At 54.0% G+C, this 17,904-nt stretch overlaps 2 protein-coding genes across 5 annotated transcripts; both read right to left on the bottom strand.

Annotated features, from left to right (window-relative positions):
* Positions 1-55: 55 nt before the first annotated feature.
* Positions 56-10,298, bottom strand: EGLN2 (egl-9 family hypoxia inducible factor 2). Of its 3 annotated transcripts, none has more exons than XM_081962056.1 (7): positions 10,166-10,298; positions 9,064-9,686; positions 8,167-8,784; positions 6,234-6,353; positions 5,684-5,820; positions 5,122-5,189; positions 56-4,735 (listed from the first exon to the last, which is right to left on the bottom strand). In XM_081962056.1, the coding sequence occupies exons 1-7, from the start codon at positions 10,197-10,199 to the stop codon at positions 4,680-4,682; spliced, it is 1,656 nt and encodes a 551-aa protein (XP_081818182.1). In that variant the 5' UTR covers positions 10,200-10,298; the 3' UTR covers positions 56-4,679. The 3 variants fall into 3 exon arrangements, with proteins under 3 accessions (XP_081818182.1, XP_081818184.1, XP_081818183.1); XM_081962058.1 differs by having other exon boundaries at positions 10,124-10,246; XM_081962057.1 differs by having other exon boundaries at positions 10,040-10,212.
* Positions 10,299-11,388: 1,090 nt separating this feature from the next.
* RAB4B (RAB4B, member RAS oncogene family) lies at positions 11,389-16,661 on the bottom strand. 2 transcript variants are annotated; one of them, XR_014176149.1, is made up of 9 exons: positions 16,502-16,661; positions 16,322-16,402; positions 15,982-16,096; positions 15,215-15,277; positions 14,731-14,885; positions 14,167-14,262; positions 13,713-13,853; positions 13,085-13,358; positions 11,389-11,649 (listed from the first exon to the last, which is right to left on the bottom strand). XR_014176149.1 is itself a non-coding variant. In XM_081962059.1 (8 exons), the coding sequence occupies exons 1-7, from the start codon at positions 16,515-16,517 to the stop codon at positions 13,738-13,740; spliced, it is 642 nt and encodes a 213-aa protein (XP_081818185.1). In that variant the 5' UTR covers positions 16,518-16,661; the 3' UTR covers positions 11,389-13,358; positions 13,713-13,737. The 2 variants fall into 2 exon arrangements, 1 of the variants encoding a protein (XP_081818185.1); XM_081962059.1 differs by having other exon boundaries at positions 11,389-13,358.
* Positions 16,662-17,904: the final 1,243 nt, after the last annotated feature.

The raw sequence follows: 17,904 nt of genomic DNA, 5'->3' as shown, positions 1-17,904 counted from the left end.
TACTGGTATTGTTACTGTTTCTGGTACTATGGGTAACTCTGATTTTTCTAAATATTGTTTTATTTTTTCTTCTGGAATTGTCTCTTGATTATATATTTTTTCATAGTAATCATGAATTATTTTCTTTTTATCCTCATTTCGATGGATATTCTTTCCTCATTTGTTAGTTGGTAAATCAGTTTCTTTTCTTTCTCTTTTTTCAGTCTATAAGCCAGCCATCTTCCAGGTTTATTAGCATTTTCAAAAAAGTTTTGTTTAGAGCTTTAATTTTTTGTGCTAACTCTTCTTTATCTATCAAGTTCAACTTATGTTTTTTTTAATCAATTTAGTTTGTTATATTCTTTTTTATCTTTTTGTAGTTCCATCTCTAACCTTCTATACTCCTCTTCTAAATGCTTGTGTGCTTGTCTCCTTTTTTGTTTCTCTTTCCCATATATGTTATAGTTAATCCTCCAATATATGCCTTTGCTGTATCCTGTACATTCTGTAATGAAGTTTCTTCTTTTCTGTCCTTTCCAAAAAAAACAACCCAGTTCACTCGCCATAAATTGTATAAATTCCTTTTCTTTCAATATTGTCTGGTACATTGTCCATCTCAACTACTTTTTTTGTCCCTTCTATAGAACTTTTATTGGATTATGATCCCCTCGGGTACTTGTTTCAATATTTGTTTCTTGTATATTGGATATTAACTCAGTTGACATCCACATTGTATCTATTTTGGACCAAGACATATGTCTATTTGAGTAGAACGTGAATTGATTTTTCTTGGGGTAGGTTCCTCGCCAGGCATCTTGCATACTTAATTCTTCCACCATTTTGAAAAAGCTTTTTCCTCACTTTTTTTTTTGTCTATTTTGCTGGATTTGTAATCCAAATCCGCATCTAAAATTGCATTAAAATCTCTTACCATATATATGTTTTCATGCTACAATTCTATTATTTTCTTGTGCAATTCACCATAGAAATCTTTTTGATTATTATTTGGTGCATATATTGCCACTACAAGTATTTTTCTATAATTCATTATTATCTCCATTAGAATACTCCCTTCCTCATCCGCAAATATTTGTTTAGCCTTTATTGTCTCTTTAATATAAAATGCTATGCCTCTCTTACTTAGTTGTAGAAGGGAAGTGTATAACTTTCCAATTTTCTGATATTCCAGCATTTTTGTGTTGTTTTTTGATATGTACTTCCTATATGCAAATTATGTCCAATTTTAATGTTTGTAATTTATTAAATTAAATTTCCTTTTCATAGTCAAATTCAGTCCATTTATGTTAATTGACATTAACTTTATTTCATAGTGATTACCTATTACTGCTAAAAAGAATAGAATAGTATGGTGAAGTGGCAGGTCTGAAAGACTATAGTAAGAATATTACAGAAAAGCAAAAAAGAGAGCTAATGAACAGATTGGACATTCAGATCACAAAGAAAAAAAATTAGGAATTAAATTAACAGTGAGATGTGTAACGATTAAGGAAGATAATTATTATAAACTGATACAACAAATTAAGACAGACCTGTAAAACTGGAAAAGCTTGTAACTATCGTTAATAGGAAGAATAGCTACAATTAAGATGAATGTGTTACCGAGGTTACTATATTTATTCAAAAATTCCAATAAGATTGGAGAAAAAATACTTTGAAGATCTTAATAAATCAATAATAAAATATATTTGGCAAGTAAAAAGAGCAAGAATTAATTCTAAAATGTTACAGGAGGCAAGAGTTAGAGGAGGTTTTGGATTACTAAACTGGGGATTATATTAGCAGGCAGCGGCCTTAACATGGCTGAAAGAATGGATTGTACTGAGAAATACAAGGCTATTGACCCTGGAGGGACATGATTTGCAATTGGGATGGCATGCCTTCTTATGGTATGGGGAAAGTAAGATACATGGTTACTTTCAAAGACACCATATAAGAAATGCCTTATTGTTAGTATGGGAGAAAGTTAGAGAGCAACAATATTTAAAGATATCAGTTTGGCTTTTGACGATGGAAACACTAATACACACAAATATTATGACTAAGGGAAACATTGTTAGATACAAGGATATTTTGACAGAAAAGGGGAAGCTCAAAACTAAACAAGAATTAGGAAAACAAGGGATCGTTATGGATTGGTATACACAACTGAAAATACAATCTAGGTACGAAAAAGATGCTAAATTATATGGTTTCTATATGGATTTGGCAGAATTAGATATTAACGGGAACAGAAGAGAGGATGATAAAGAAATTGTATAGCTACTTTTTGAGTATGAAATTAGAAGAACAAGTGAAGGAAACAATGATAGCCTGGGCAACAAAAAGGTTATACGATAGAACTAACAATTATGGGGATAATTTGTATAAGATGTTTTATAGATGGCATTTGGCACCAGCAAGTTTGGCAAAGTTTGGCAAAGATATTTAAGGACAAATCAGTTAAATGTTGTAAATGTCATCAGATACCTGGCTTGTAGTATCTTATGTGGTAGTAGAAGCAAAACAATACTGAACTAAAATACATATGTGGATAAAAAAGATGATACAACAACATACGTATAGTCTTAAAATCTGAAATATTCCTGTTGGGGATTTTACCAGAAACTTGTATATTTGATCATTCATGTTATAACAGCAGCTAGGATTGTATTTGCATAAAATTGGAAGAGAGAAGAGATTCCCACAGAGGAGAATGTGATTAGGACAATATTAGAATGTGCAGAAATGAATAGATTAACACTGGCAATCAAAGAGAAAGAACAAACTGATTATTATATGGGAATCATTTTATTGATGGTTAGAGAATAAATATAATAATTAGAAGTAAAATCAGCTGTGTAAAAATGCATCAATAGAGTTAACATAATTAATAGTCAAATAAATTAAGAAGAGAATTGTTATAGTATTAGATATTTAAAGTATTGGTATTAAACTGGAATAGATAAATAATGAATATGATTGTAATTTTGAATTGGTATTGCACTAAATATTTGTACCCAGATGACACACTGTTTAATGCATGATGGATTGTTTATATTACAATAAAATAAAAACTTACAAAAAAAAAGATTCCTGACGTTCACAGCTCAGGGCAACAGGGGCCTCTTCTGGCTGAGAGGGGCCCCACCTGCCAGGCCTGCCTTCTCCCTTTGTTCCCCCTCCCCACTTAAGAGCAAGAGATCAGGCTGCATCCTTCATCTTGTGGCCAATCTTCCTGCGATAATTGGGGACTCGACTTCTTAGCAAAGGATATTTTGGGGTGGGGAGGTGGATGGACGAAACCCTGGAAGCTGCCTGGTTCCCCGTCCACCCAGGGATCGCTCTGCATTTCCTGGCCTGCAGACCTCCCCTCTGCCGTGTCATCCACCCGCTGAGCAGCTCCCCCCTCCCCTGGCAGAGGCCGGGTTTCGACTTGGGCAGAGCCAGAGATTAAAAAGGCAGCCTTGCAGTGTTTATCCTGCACGCTTCAGCTGCCCTGAAGAGCCAGGGGGAGGGCGGGCGTGGCTGCCTGTGCCTTGTGTTGCTGTGTTCACGAGGAGATGCTTCCCTACAGAAAGACCCCAAATCCCCACCCGGCTTCTTTGGGCACTTGCTGCCTCGTAGGGAGGGTCTAATTGGCAGCCTGCCTAACCCTCACTCTTGCCTTGGCAACGTTAATGTGTGGACTCAACTCCCAGCGTTCCCTGGCCCAACTCAGCCCCCCACGCAGGAGGCCCTGAGGACACTGTGGGGCCTGGCCAGCCATCTCCGCTTCAGCCCTTTCTGACCGTTCCCACCCCCAAGAGGCTTTTCTCTCATGGCGCAGAGCCAGGAGAGGAGACAAGGGCCCACCACTCTCCTCAGGCAGTTGGGCCCAAAAGCTGCCAATCTATGAATGAATTTTAAACTTTAAAAAAAAAAAACACCTTCCTGCCATGGAAGGGAGGGGCGGGTTACAAGGGGTCCAAGTCAGCTCAAGGGCTCCACCTGCTGGCTGCCTCCTTGTCTGCACCCTTCCGGCTACTCCCCAAATCCCACTCCGCCCGCCCCCCGCTGGCCTCCCCATGGACCCTCTGGAGGCTTCACAGGACTAGAGGGCAGAGAACTCTTTCCAACAATCCAGAAGGATAGGAGAGCTCAGAGGAACAACCCACAACCTCGGGGGGGGGGGGGGGGTCTTGCAAGGCAAGCAAATGCCCACCAGAAATAGACCAGGCTGACCTGATCCTAACTGCGTAGCTTGTTGTGGGAACAGGGCCAGCAATGGGGCATCATGGGTGCACAGCAGTCATGGGGACGCAGCTGGGGCACTCTAACGTGGGTCGTGGGTCAAGCCCCTCCCCCAAGAGATCAGCCAAGAGCATTTACAAATGAGGTATCTTTATTGCACAGTCCTCTCTCTCCCCCCTCATCCGCAAAGGGGTGATGCGGGCAGCAGCCACAGGGGGCAGCCAGGGGATGCCCCATAGCACCCTATGTGCAAAGTGGAGCTGTGTTTACAGACTGGCCAGAGCACAGCTGCACACCACAGAGACACACAGCCAAGGTTCCTCCTTGCACTCGAGGCCCCTCTCTCCCCCGTGACCCCCTCCCTGCATTGGGGCCTCCCAGCCCAGCAGTGGCAGCATCCGCAGGCAGCTGGGATGCCAAGGAGGGGCGGGCCTTGCCAGTCAGGTTCCCACAGCAACGACTTCCATCCATCATGTGGGGCCGTCAGCCCCTGTCGCAGAAGAGGCTCCTTCCTTCTGAGCAGAAGCTGCGGGGGAGGGTGGAATGGAGTTACTCACAGGAAAGCCTCCTTCCCAGCAGAGCCCCACATCTCCAGGTGCCCCCCGCCCTTTCCCCCTCCTTTCCCCCTCCGTTCCCTGCTCTGTCGTAGCCCTTGGAGCCCCGATTGTGAAGCGGACCCTCAAGGGGGCAGCAGCCTCTGTTCGCTGCTCACCGGTGGACTCTCCTGGCCGGCCCCCATCGGCCAAGCCCCTCTGGACAGCAGTCCATGGAGCTTCCAAAGCTGGGTCTGAGGGTCTGCCCCACGGCTAACTGGGCTAGCTATTCCCAGAGAAAGAGCCCTGCGGGGGTTGCGAGCAGACAACTCCAATCCCCATGGCACCTCTGCTCAAAGGAGCCCCCTTCCCCTCTTACCCCGCTGGTGCGCCTCCTTGGCTCTGGCCCGTTCCTTGGCATCGAAATACCAGACTGTGATGGCATACCTGGGCAGGGGGCCGAAAGCAGGTCAGGAGGCAGCTGGGACTGGGAGAGGGGCTGAGGGAGCTGACTGACTGATCTAGTGGGGGGAGGTCTCTATGGGTAGCCATCTATGGGTAGGGCACAAGAATACTTCCCCCATCTTCCCCACATGAGCAGGGCAGCCCCTCCTGCAAAAGAGCCCCCCGCCCCAGCCTTTCTCGGCAGCAGCCCAGAAGCCTCCCCAGGGGAAGGAGAGGTGTCTTCTGTTCCAGCCCACGGACCCGGGTCTGGCTTGGCATCCCAGGCCTCCGGCCTCTTGGAGGGTGCTGCCACTGGACATCCCTGCCTCTTTCCTGGGGGGCATCCGTCTCTGAAGCCTTCCTCTCTATGCAGCAGGTGCTCCATCTGGCTCCTCCCCCTCCCCCCATTGCCAACACGTCATTCTGCATGTCTGGGGGGAAAAGACTCATTGGCAGGCTGGTCTTGCCCAGCCCTTTCCTCCAGCAGCCCCCGTCACCTGGTAGCATAGGCTGGCTTCACTTGGTGCGGGTTGCGCTGGTCGGACCAGAAGATCAGCAGCCGGTCAAAGATGGGATCGATGTTGGCCACAACCGGGCGTCCCTCTGGGAAGATCTGCAGGAGGCCCCCGTGCACCTGGGGGAGAGGGGGCCAAGGAGGGCCCTTCAGGCTGGCCATAGAGGCCGGGGGCATTGGAAGGGCAGCCCCTCGTCCTGGGCTTGGCTGACACCTGATCCTGTCGCCACGAAAAGGCCTCTGTCCAAGACCCCAGGCCTCCCCCGCAATCCCCCCTCCTCTTTGCAGCCTTCTAGAAGCCATGGAAACCTCCCCTTTGAGGGGGCTTCAAATCTCCCACTTTTCAAGAGTGGGGATTTGACTTGGGGCTGCTTCCTTTCCCCACATTCACCTGAAGCACCAGCTGAGCCTCAGTCGTGATCCCAACTGCTCTGAGCTGCTTCGGAAGCCAAGGGAGCAACCCGTGAAGCCCACCAAAAGCCAGGCGTTGCAGCCTTGCCCCCTCCTCACACACCCCACCTGCCACTGCCTACCTTGCTGTCCCACTTCCGGTTGAGATAATAGATGCAGGTGACACAGCGCCCGTCTCCGTGGGGGTTGTCCACATGCCGCAGGTAGCCCAGGCCATTGCCCGGGTAACAGGCCACCATGGCCTGTGAGGCAGGAGGAGAGGAGGGGAAGGGGAAGGTGAGCAGCTGTCCACTAGGGCTGCCCGCAGAAGCCCCCCGCCCCTCCAGGAGGCCAAGGCACAAATGACCCAGGCCTCACAGCCAAGTACCACCCTGGCAAGGCACTTCCCAGCATTCCAAAGCAGGCATGAGGGAGGGGGGAGCAAATGCCAGGGGATGGACTCTTCTGCCACCATCAAACAGGTGCCGAGGCCGAATCCTGAAGCCTCGCTGGTCTCAGAGCTGTTTGACCCACATACCCTCACTGCAGGCACCCCAGACACAGGAGGCACGGGCAGGCAGGATGCTCTCCTTTCAGAGTGTTGGAAATAAACCCTTACAAAAACTTGGATCGGTAAGAAAAGAATTTTATTAACAAAAATAAAAGAAAACAAAAAAAGCAGTTTGCAAAGTGCGTGAGCTTGAGCAAGACTTTAACTGTAAGTTCTAGCCCCAAACACACACTCCTGGATTCAGAAGTAAGGGTTTTTATAACCGGTCCCTAACGCCCCTTTCCCTCCCCTTTGGTCCCATTGGATATGTCCTCAGGGGTTGCAACTAATCCGAGGCACCTATTAAGAATACATTAACCCTTCCCCCCCCTTTCCTGCCCACGTGCAGTTGCAGTTTTAATCCCCAGCTAATCTCCAACGGTCAGGGGCTTTTATTTTTGAATTTAAGCATTCCCTACAAGAGGAGACCCCCAGCCACACACCCACACAGAGACTCCCGTGCCTAACCAAAGAGGTTTCTCCTTCAAACCCAAGGCGGACAAAAGCTGGACTCAAGATATGCTCAGAGACAAAGTTATTTGCAGGAGCTATTTGCAAGCGCCCCCATTGTGAATTGTGGTTCATCTGAACACTGGGGGAAGGAGGGAAAGGCCACTGTGAGAGGCATCTGCCCTACCTGCCCCCCAAGGCCACCTCTTCCTTGGGCAGCTGGCCCTCCCAGCCAGAGGCACTGCAGCAGGGACCTCTCCCTATGCAGGACAGGAGCAGCCTGTCCAGGAACACTGAGGACATCCAGTCCTGGTGAGGCGGGACCTGCTCCCTCCCAGCTGGGCTGTTGCCAGCCACGTGATGGATGTTCCTGGCAGGGTCACCAGAGGACAGAGGGGAGGAGATGCCAACTCAGGGAGCCTTCTGACCAGGCCGCAAAAGGAGGCAAAGGCAGGGCTGGTTGCTGAGGGGGTGCCGGGCTCTCAGGCTCCTCTGATCACTTCAGGGATGGGGGCACTTAGGCCAGGGTCCCTCTGGGGCTGGCAAAGGGAGGGATCTTCTTCTGAGTGGACAGAGCCAGTTGAGGACAGGAATCCACACCACATGCCCAGGCTCTGTCCTAATGCTGACCCATGTACCCCACAGCCCCTCTCGCTTCCTCCCCCTTCCTCCAGGACTCAGCCCAACCACGGGTCTCCAAAGGGGCGGGGGGGGGCAGGGGGGCGGAGACGCTTATTTATCTGAAATCCACAGCAGGAAGCATGCAGGGCCACCCCATCGCCCACAGGTGCCCGTCCCTCCCCCGGTAATGAGAGGGTCTTCTCCCTTCCAGGTTATCGAACCCGGGAAGCAGAGGCCCAAGGCAGAGCCAAAAAGCACCCAGACCTTGGGGGGGGGGGCGGTTTCCCAGCGCCAAGCCCCCTCCCCCAGCTTAAAGTCGATGGCTTTTAGCGCCCTCGGGGGGGGGGGGTCGCAGGATCAGCGGAGAGGAAATCCCCCGGCCGACCCCCCAACAGCCGCGTCTGCCCTTCCCGGGACCGGCTGGGGGGAGGGCTTCCAGCCTTGCGCTCGCTCACCTTCGTCCGGCCGTTGATCTCGTAGCCGCCCAGCCTCCCGGCGCACTGCAGGATGAGCTGGTCCAGGCGGGCCATAAGAGCGCCGATGGCTCGGCAGCCGGGCTCCCGGCCCTCCACCCAGGCGACCTGGTCTCCGCGGATGCGGCGGGCGGGCCCCGCTCTGCGAAGGACCAGCTGCCCGTCCTGGAACTTGCCGCCGCGGTGCAGCCCCTCCACCTGCGCCAGGATCTGCCCACCCAGCGCCTCCCCGAGGAAGGCGTCCTTCACGCAGAGGCCGTAGCGGGCCAGGCAGGGCACCACGTAGTCGCAAGCCAGCCGGCCGGGGGGCTCTCCCAGCTGCCGCCGCTCAGCCGAGCGCTCCGCCTCCCAGCGCCGCGCCTCCGGCCTGGGCAGCTTCGGCTCCCGGGTTAGGGCCAGCCAGAGGAGGCCGCGGACGGAAATCCCTTTGCCCTCCGCGCGGCCCGCTGGCGCCTGCCTGCCTTGGCCCGCCAGCAGCCCTACGGCAGGGCCCGTTGGGAGGGAGGCGTCCATCTCAGCGTCGGGCGGCGCTCGGCGCGGGCCGGCATCATCTTGCAAGCGCCAGGGCTGCCCCGCGCGGCCCCCAGAGGTCCCGGTTGCCTGCGGGAGGGAGAGGGAGAGCAGGGGGTGAGCGCGCAACGGCCCTGGGCGGACACAGCGCTCCCAACGCCCCCCCCCCATCCCCGGGAAGGAACGAAGCGTGGGGAGATTGGGGGGGAGGGGAGGTCAGCACGGGTCTGGCGCGCGGAGACCGCCTCTCCCGCGCCAGACATCTCCAGGTCAGGCCCCCGGTCACAGCTCCCATCATCTCTGGCCCGCGGCGGGGCCGCGCTCTGCTCAGAAAGGGGTTAGTCCTAGCGCGCACCAGGCTCTTCTCACCTGCGCTGGAGCCGCCGCTTGTCCTGCCGCGCTCTGGCCAAGCGCCACCCGGACAGCCTCGCGCGAGCCCCGGGAGCGAGCCGCTCCTAATGTCGCCACACGGGACCCGCGCTCGCCCCTCCGAGCGGAGGAAGCGCAAAGGGAGCGCACGGCGGTGGCTCCGGGCGCCGGTGGCGGCTGCTCTTTCCTGTCCGCGCGGAGCTTGCCTTTCGTGCCGAAGCCGCTTTTCAAGCCGCGGCCTGACCCGGGCTGCTCCGGGAGCTCCGCGGGGCCGGAGGGAGCCTCTTGCAGCGCAGAAAGCCGAAGCGGCCTGCCCGGCCCCAGAGCGACCCCGCTGTTCGCCGCTTTGTCTCCTGCGGCCACTCCGGCCAGACCCGGCGCCTCTCCAGCCACCGCAAGTCGGGGCCCGGGGCGGTGGGGGCGAGGCAGAGGGGCAGCCCCAGTAATTCTCCCGACTCGATCCTGCCAAGCCGCACCTCGCCAGCGTCCCCCACCGGCCCGCGGGTTTTCGGAGGAGTTGTTCCCCCAGGTTGGACAAAATGTTCCTCTCTTTCTCTCTCTCATATATATCCGGCACAGCCGGTGAGCAAAGTTTCGCCGGAGGGAGGGGCTCCTGGGTGGTCCTGCCAACAAGCACGGAAAATAACTCAACCCTTCCTAAGGGGGCACCAGCAAGGAAGCCGCGCAGGCCACCCCCATAGAAACCATCGGTTTCCTCCTCCCCAGAAATTCTTTGCCTTGATTTCCCAAAGGCTGGAAAATCAAATCATTGAAAGGGGGGGGGGGGGCAGACCGTCTCAGCCTCCCTTTCCCCACATGCTGCAAGCAAACCCCAAAGGGCATTTTCTTCCCAGCTTTCTTTCTGGAGCAACCACTGATGCCCTGAGGCAGCCCCCCACCCAACCCCTGGCTCCAACATTTTGGGAACGTCAAAACCAGAGGCTGCTACCAAGGGCCCCTCCCAACACCACCATACCTAGTGTTTAGAGGGGGCTTCTAAGCCCACCCAGTTTTAGCCGGCAGAGGCCTTTGTAGTTCTTCCTCTGAATTGAAAACACACCAGTGGGGGGTTCCCGTTTTGGGGAGCTGAGCTAAGATGCACCTTCACTTTCAGATCGAAGCTGAGTGAGAGACATGTGTGGCCAAGAGAGGCTCCTTCCTGGAAGCTCTTGGTGGGTCCCTGCCACCCACTTGACCTGCGGATTTGGAGGAGGAGATAAGAATTTTCATTTCAGAAGAGGTGCCCTGTGGATTAACTGGGAAACTTGTCTTTTAATTGTTGCTCTTTATTTTCTGATAACGTTTTCCTATTTGTCTTTTCTAATTTCTGTTCAGTTACAGGCAAATGTGATAAAGCATGTCAATCCTGGAGAACTCCAGTAAGGATTCAGTCTGAGTTAAGTTAAAGTACTACAGGATCATTGACGGCTTCTTGTTACCCTGATTTGTTATTAAAGGGCTACCAAATTTGTCTTCAATGAGAATCAGGGATCAGCTGCTTCCTTATCCTTCCCTCCCTATTGTAAAGGACAGAATCAGCTTCTGAGAATAACAGAGTCTTGACAATTCTCCTGTCCTTTGGAAAAATGAAAAGGGCCATGAAAAATGCCTGTTTCTCCCTTGGAGTTCTTTTGCCTCCCCCCCCCCCCCCCCCCAGCTGTAAAGCAATTCTTCCCCTCCCTTCAGGCAAACGGCAGGGCTCACTCCTCTCCCCATCTGAGGGTGACAGATTGGGGATTCAGCTCTGTTTAGAAAAATTAAAAAATGACTTGCACACAAACATGGGCAGGGACATTTGGCAAACAGCTTTATGGCCACCAAGCCTAAGCTGTCCATGAGAGGGAAAGATCCATCACCCACATTAAGTGAAGGAGGGAGCAAACTTAGCTTTTTGGGTGGATTTTCCGCACTTCCCAGCTGAAGACAGTTCTAAAAGGAGGTTGCGGAAATTATGGGGGAAACGGCTCCTGCCACCAGAAGGCCCGATGGAGATGCAGAAGAATTCTGGGAGCTGAAGTCCACAAGGCTCCAAACTGCCATGGTTGGAGACCCCTGCTCAGGAGAGCAGCTCTTGCCCAAGGCCTGGCCCGGCTTCACTCTTGACGGCGAAGGGGAAGGGGTTACTGGGGGCCCTGTGGATGAGATTCCCAAAGCAGATCAACCGTGGTTATAAACCATGGAAGCCTCGTCCCTTCTTCCCCCACAAGCAACGCTGATCTCGATCCCACCGGCCGCCTGCCCTTTCTTGGAACAGCCTTCGGCCCTTCTGCTAAGTTATCATATACATATTGCTTCAAAAGGAAAAAAGGCATCACAATTCTGACATTTGTAAAGGGGGGGAAAACATTTTATGTATGACTAGCAGTTTCACAGCCTCAAAGTTGGAGGGAATGTTTGCATTTATAGAAAAAATAAAATACACCGGAAGATTTAAGTTTTAAACTCCATATAACTGTCAGCTGTTCCACTCTGGATGGAAGGGAGTCCCCCTCCTCCTACAAAGCTGAAGGGAATCAAACCAGGGATGCAGCCGAGCTGGGCAAAGGAGAGCAGGGACCCCACCTGCAAAGCGAACCTGTTCCTGCCCTTCACACAGAAGAATAAATAACAGAGAGAAACATGACACTTAAAAATAAAATCCAAACCACCACCACCGCCCCGTTCCATCTTCCTTTCTTGTTGAGGGCGCAGCAGGAGAGGAAGCGAAACCTTCCCAGCACACAGGCGGTGGCAGCAGAGGTTCCTACATCCTGGTGGAAAACAGAAGCCGACCCCACCTCCAGCTTCCCACCTTCCCATTAGGTGATTATAAAACTGGGAGGGGAGGAAGTCCCCAACTCAGAGCACCGCCTCTTCCTGCAAGGGGGGGGCAACCATCCATGGCCAGAAGTAACTGCTCATAGGGACTGCCAGCTCAACCCTGCGATTCTACCTTCCTTCCTTCCTTCCTCAGCCGACCAGGAGGACGATTGGCCCAGCAAACTCTTCCAAGCCCACCACCAGATCCCTGAGGATCCATGCACATGTGGATCAACACACAGGGAGGTGACAGCTCCTAGCCCACTGGAGAAAGGGGGCGGCAGGGAGGGGGGCAGGCTGTGCCAGAGGGTTAAGAGAGACTATTGCAATGGGGGGAGGGGGAATCCTCCTCAGGGCTAGTGCTTCTCAAGAGATCCCTCCCAAATCCCCCTCTCCTCTGCAGGACCCAGGCGGCAGAGGGACCACGCACAGCAAGCCTGGGAACACTGGCCACGGGAGGGAGGGAGGGAGGGAGGGAGGGAGGGACTGGGGGCAATTCCATAATGCCCCACTCCTTCCGACAAAATTCAGGCTGGGCTCTTTGGAAGTCAGGGTTGCTTTGTCAACCGTGGGACATTTGCCTCTCAAAGGCTCCGGAGCTACGGACGTCTTGCAACCCTTGAGAGCAGGCCGGAATCCAAGCTCACCCAAACTGGGGGGGGGGGGGGGGGGCAATATCCCCACAGCTTCCTACACCAGCAGGGAAGAGGGATTTTTCTGCCAGCACTGTGGCTTCCTTGCTGTGGACTCAGCCCAGATTAAATCACCCAGGAAAATCACCCGAAGGGACCATTTCTCGCTCCATCGACACTGCGCAAAAAAACCCCACTGGCCTGGCCCGGCCTCTGCAGCCCCAGGAAAAGGGAGGGCTGCAGGCAGAGGCACTGGCTGAGCATAAGAGGGGCCTGGGAAGCCAAACAAGGCCGGGAAATGCCACCTGCACAAGAGAACCTGAGGGGAGAGGTACTCGGCCAGGCCCCTGCCCTGCAAACCACACCAGAGTTTCCACCCCCACAACTGTGCTCCCACCTGCCCCCAAACCTCCCCCCCCCACTTCTCAAAGCAGGTTGAGATTCAGTGCACTGTGAAAGAGCTCAAGGTCTTACAGAGTGAAGGAAGAAAGAGAGAAAGTAGTGCATCTCGGGAGGGACACAGACACTCCTGCCCAATCAGAGGGACCAAGAAGGCTCCATGCCCTCCAGGGGCACCCACAAACAAATACCTTTGGGAAGCAGCAGTGTGCGAGGGGAGGGGTGCAGGGGCTTGGCCACAGCTACTCGTGCAAACCTTCTGCTAGGAAATCTGATGGCCGAACGCGCACCCCTTCTTGCCTTTAGGACAGGAGGCAAGGCAAGGGGGAGGAAGCAGCAGTGGCTGTGGCAGCCACAGCAGGGGGTGCAGTGGGGTCTTCAGCCCACGAGGCCTGTTGCTTTGGAGAACCCAACAGAAGAGGAGGCTTCATGGAGCCCTGGGTCCAGAGCAGCGGAGTTCCAGCACTGGGGAAAGAGGAGTTTGGTGGGGCCTTGCATTGGCACGAGGTCTTCGCACCTCCCCCTGGGGGCTTGGACTTGTGGCCAAAACCTCCTGACCACATAGCGGCCTGGAGATTTGTTTACCAATGCTCCCCATTCCACTCAAAGGTGGCTTCTTGCCTGTGGCTCCAATGCAGGGGGGCTAAAGCCAGTCCGTGGGGTGGGGTGGGGGCTGGAGGCACTCTCAGTCACCCCTTTTTATGAGATGGAATTGGAAGAGTTCCCTGCCCACACAGCCCCGGCCCAGCCTTGGGGGCAGCAGGTGCAGCAGGCGGAGGGCCCTGAATGGCAGTCACTGGGGAGCAGCTCCTAGCTCACCTTGCAAGCCGTGGGGACCGGGGCCCTAGCAGGTGCACTGCTGCCGCGCCTGTGCCTGGCTGCTCTGGGGCTGCCGCAGCTGCCGCAGGGACGTATCCCCATACTGGATACCTGAGCCCATCCTCTCTGGGTCGAGCTCACCTGGCAGGGGAAGAGACAGTCAGGTACCACTAAGTTTGGCCACAGTCCCCCAGAACAGTCGGTCCTCTTTGTCACGTGGGTCAACTTATCCAGAGAGAGTTTGGGAGGTCCCAGGGCACCCCCAATTTCAAACAGTTCAAAGCCATTTTGACCCTAACCACTAAGCTGCATCTTTCTGCCTCTGGCCCAGGCGACTGAGGGATTAACCAAGATTTGTACGGCTGGCTGCACAACAGTTTCCATAGTTACACATCACCCAGCGTCCTTCACGAATCAGAAGTTCACAAATATGCTTAAAAAAAAAATGACACACCTGATTCGATTTTATTCAGGATGGTCCGTGCACATTTCAGGAAAGCTTCTTCTACATTCTCTCCAGTCAAGGCACTGGTCTCAAGGAACATCAGCTCTGCCAGGTGAGGAGGAGAAGCCCCGATTAAGACTGCTGCCGTAACACTTCAACGTAGGTTCTGGAGCCAGCAGTGAGCTGGGCTAAAGCAATGGAAGGGTGGGAGGAGCCTTCCTGCACCCCAGGACAGAAGCCCAAGCCAAGCGATACAGAGGGGGGGGGGGGGTTATTGGAGATCAAGGCCAGGCCTCCCATGGTTTCCCCAAGCTCCAGCCCTCAAGGAGAGAGGGATGCTGGGACAAACAACCCAGCAGTTGAGCCAAGGTGGCGGCTCCTCCAGCCCAAAGTATCTCAGCAGCTGCTCATCATGGCTGGCTCTCCCTGCTCTAGTCCAACAGGTCAACCGCATAGGTGGCCCAGGAAGGAAGCCGAGAGCTCCCCACCCAACCCAGAAGCACTGAGGTGCTCCCAGGGAGAGCAAAGCTCCGGGGGCTGAGCTCCCTCCAGCCCCCCCCCCCCCCGCATTACCATTCTCTTGAGCAAAACGAGAAGCTTCCAAAAAAGTGACTTCCCGGTCAGCATCCAAATCCTTCTTGTTGCCGCATAGAATAATGACAATATTGAGGCTGGCCAGAGTCCGGGCATCGGCTAGCCAATTGGTCAAGGCATTGTAGGTCTCTCTGCTGCAAGACGGAATTGACAGATTGGATGCCAGACAAGAAAATACCTGGGAGACTCAGAGGCAGCTTTGTCCCAAAGAGGGAAAGGAAAAAGATTTCTTCGCTGGATTCCTCCCCCAAATCCCCCTGCTGGCATACTGGTAACTGACCCCTCCCCACAGCCAGTCTGTATGTCAAGACACTCCTCTTCCCTGCAACCTAAATTCTGCTAAGAAACAGTATCGCAGCTTTGCTTCTACAATGAAAGGTCTGTGAAGAGCCGTAGCAGAAACGGCCCCTTCCCAGGAATTCCTATTGCTGAAAAGCAAGAGATGGGGGCACAACATGCTCACCTCGTGATGTCATACACCAAAAGCGCCCCAGCTGCACCTCTGTAGTAGCTTCTAGTAACAGACCTAGAGAGAAAGTAAGCAAGGCTTGTCACAGCTATGGCAGACTGGGTGTAATGCAAGCTATTGAAATGGCACTTGTACATGCTAGCTTGAACCTTATTTCTAAGTGGTTCCTAGACGCTAGATTGTGCACTTAGAGCCACGATTATTACTCTGAAATCTGCTGTGAGCCACGGAGCATTCTCTCTAGGCCAACATGTGAGGTAGGTTTGGATTCAAACTTGCAGACAAAGCATTATTTGTTTCAGAGAAGACTTTGAAAAACTGGAATGGCATCTGAAGCCTTGTACAAATAAGTCTTAATCAGGAAGGAACCTCCCACCCAGTCCCCATCCTCAATATGTCATTGACATCTTTTTAAAAACAGAAGGTTAGCAACTGAGGTATGACAAGAATAATATCAACCAGGAAATTCAGCAGATGGCTGATCTTGCAAGCTGGGTGAACCAATGCAATCCTTGCAGCCCAGGCTCTCCCGAAAATCTATCAATATCCTAGGACTGCAAATCAAAGCCAGTTACTCCAAACCCTTTAAAAATCCGTCCCGAGTTCGGCAGTATCCAGGCTGCTCACAGGGATGAGTCCCACGGGGATCTTCCCGCTCTCCCCAAAGCAGACACCTTCCCAAAGACTGGGAGGAGAGGGCTGCCCTCGCCAAAGCCCCCGACGGCCGGACCCCCGTCCCCAGCCTCGCCCCTGCCGCTGACCTGAAACGCTCCTGCCCGGCCGTGTCCCAGATCTGCAGCTTCACCGTTTTGCCGCCGACGGCCAGCACCTTCGACCCGAATTCCACCCCGATGGTGTGGTTAGAGTCCTGTTTAACTGCCGGGCGCCGAGAGGAGCGAGAGGGCGGCGGGTCAGGCGGGGCAGCCCGGGGACGGCGCAGAGAGTGGCTGAGCCGTCCCCGGGGTGCCGGAGGCCGCCGGATGGACCGAGCCACAGCCGCCCGGGGGCTCCGATCGGGCAGCCCCGGCTGGAACCCCTCTTCGTGCGCCGCCACGGGCCCAGCCCCCTCCCCGTGCGCCGCCCCCCTTCCCGGGGACTCACACTTGCTCTCGATGAAGTGGTGCAGCAGGCAGGACTTGCCGGTGCCGGCGCTGCCGATGACCAGGAACTTGAAGAGGAAGTCTGCGGGGGAGACAGAGAGACGGGAGGCAGCCCTTGCAGAGGCCGCCCCGCCGCGCCCCCCCCCCCCCCGATCCCGCCGTGCCCCCGTTGCCCACGCACCGTAGGTCTCCGACATGGCGGGCGACGGGGCGGCCCTCGCCCTCTCCTCCGCCCGCCCGCCGGCCTCGACGCGCAATATGGCGGCGCCCAGGGAGCCGGCGGAGACGGCCGTCGCTGGGAGATGACTTCAGCGGCCGAGCCAATGAGAGCGGGGGCGCAGGCCGTGCCGCCAATCAGAGGAACGCTGTTCGGACGGATGGAATAAAAAGGGCAGCGCGGCGGAAGCGAGCTCAGAGCGCCCGGCAGGGCTGGTGCTGCCTGTGGGCTGTGCCTTTATTCAGGCAAATAGATCGAATGCGTTATGCGGGGGCCCCCGCGAGACATCACGGCTGGTTCTCAGCCAGAAGGGCGCTCGCCTGCCTTTCTTCTAGGGTCCTCTGGGTGAAACCGCCACGCCCAACTGTTGCGGAGTTGTCTCCTTTTTCCCACCTGGTCGTCGGAGCATAGCTTGGCCCTAAGCCTTCAGATGCAAGCGGTCCCCCTAGGAGGCAGCTGGCCGTCTCCTCCCTTCTGCCAGGGCCCTCCTCTGCCTTCACGTTTGATCCATATCCCAGTCTGGCAACCCTCCCTTTGCTCCAGCAGTCGCTGTGGTCCAGTGTACCCTCAACACCCAGGTGGGAGGTTGGGCCAGGAGATCTGGGACAATGAAGGAGCCGAGGTCAAAGGGCACTGACTGATCTGGCAGCAGGAAGGCCTGTGCGCACACACACACACAATGGACAGCCCATCTTGGCCTGGTAGAATATTATTCCCCAGCATCCCAGCCTGCTGCGAGCACCTCACTGAGCCCCCCCCCCCCCCGCTCCAGCCCCACAGGCTCCTGCAAGCCCACTCTGGGAGGCTGGCAGAAGAGGCAAGCTGCTCTTGGCAGGAACACCCTGTCTCTGCCAGGAAAACAGCTGTGCCCAGCAAGCACTCAGGGGAAAGGCACAGTAGGGCACTTCCTCCTCCAGAGTCCTGCAGCAGGCAGGGAGAGGTGAGGGTTCAGAGAGCCCAGAGGCCATTTAGGGGTACATATGACCCACTCAGACCATCAGCAAAGCTTGAGACCTCAAGGGATACAATTCCAGTAAGTGAACCCTAAGACCTCCAGCCCCATTTAACACAATACACGTTCCTCTTCTTGGCATCTCAAGCTACTAAGCTGTCAAGAAGGGCCAGCTGAGCCTGGATGTCTTCCCTCCCTCTCCTCCTTAACTGGCATTTCTTATCTTGAGCAAGTCAATGCTGTTGTGTGAGTCACCCTTTCTGAGTTGGGCAGTTTTCAGGACTGGGGGAGGAGGAAGCAGGTTGCCCTGAAAGAGCCTGGATTGACAGCAGGGGGCAGGAGGGGGGAACTGCTGCTGAAATATATACTTCCTCCCTCATATCAACAAAGCTTTATTCCAACCACTGCTCTGGTT

This window comes from Natrix helvetica (genome assembly GCF_964273705.1).
Source record: "Natrix helvetica genome assembly, chromosome: 9".
Taxonomy (NCBI): Eukaryota; Metazoa; Chordata; class Lepidosauria; order Squamata; family Natricidae; genus Natrix; species Natrix helvetica.
Note: the sequence above shows the minus strand (reverse complement) of the source record. Positions and strands in the feature narration are given on the sequence as shown.

Excerpts from the sequence above, each read along its gene's own strand:
- EGLN2 (XM_081962056.1), bottom strand. The coding sequence starts at position 10,199 with ATGTCTCTCACTCAGCTTCGATCTGAAAGTGAAG. Across the intron at positions 6,354-8,166 it reads AGATCAACGGCCGGACGAAG|GCCATGGTGGCCTGTTACCC; the intron begins GTGAGCGAGCGC and ends CCTGCCTCACAG. Across the intron at positions 4,736-5,121 it reads CAAGGAGGCGCACCAGCGGG|CTTCTGCTCAGAAGGAAGGA; the intron begins GTAAGAGGGGAA and ends CCTCCCCCGCAG.
- RAB4B (XM_081962059.1), bottom strand. Across the intron at positions 16,097-16,321 it reads CCACTTCATCGAGAGCAAGT|TTAAACAGGACTCTAACCAC; the intron begins GTGAGTCCCCGG and ends GGCGCCCGGCAG. Across the intron at positions 14,263-14,730 it reads TCGTTTTGCTCAAGAGAATG|AGCTGATGTTCCTTGAGACC; the intron begins GTAATGCGGGGG and ends CTCACCTGGCAG.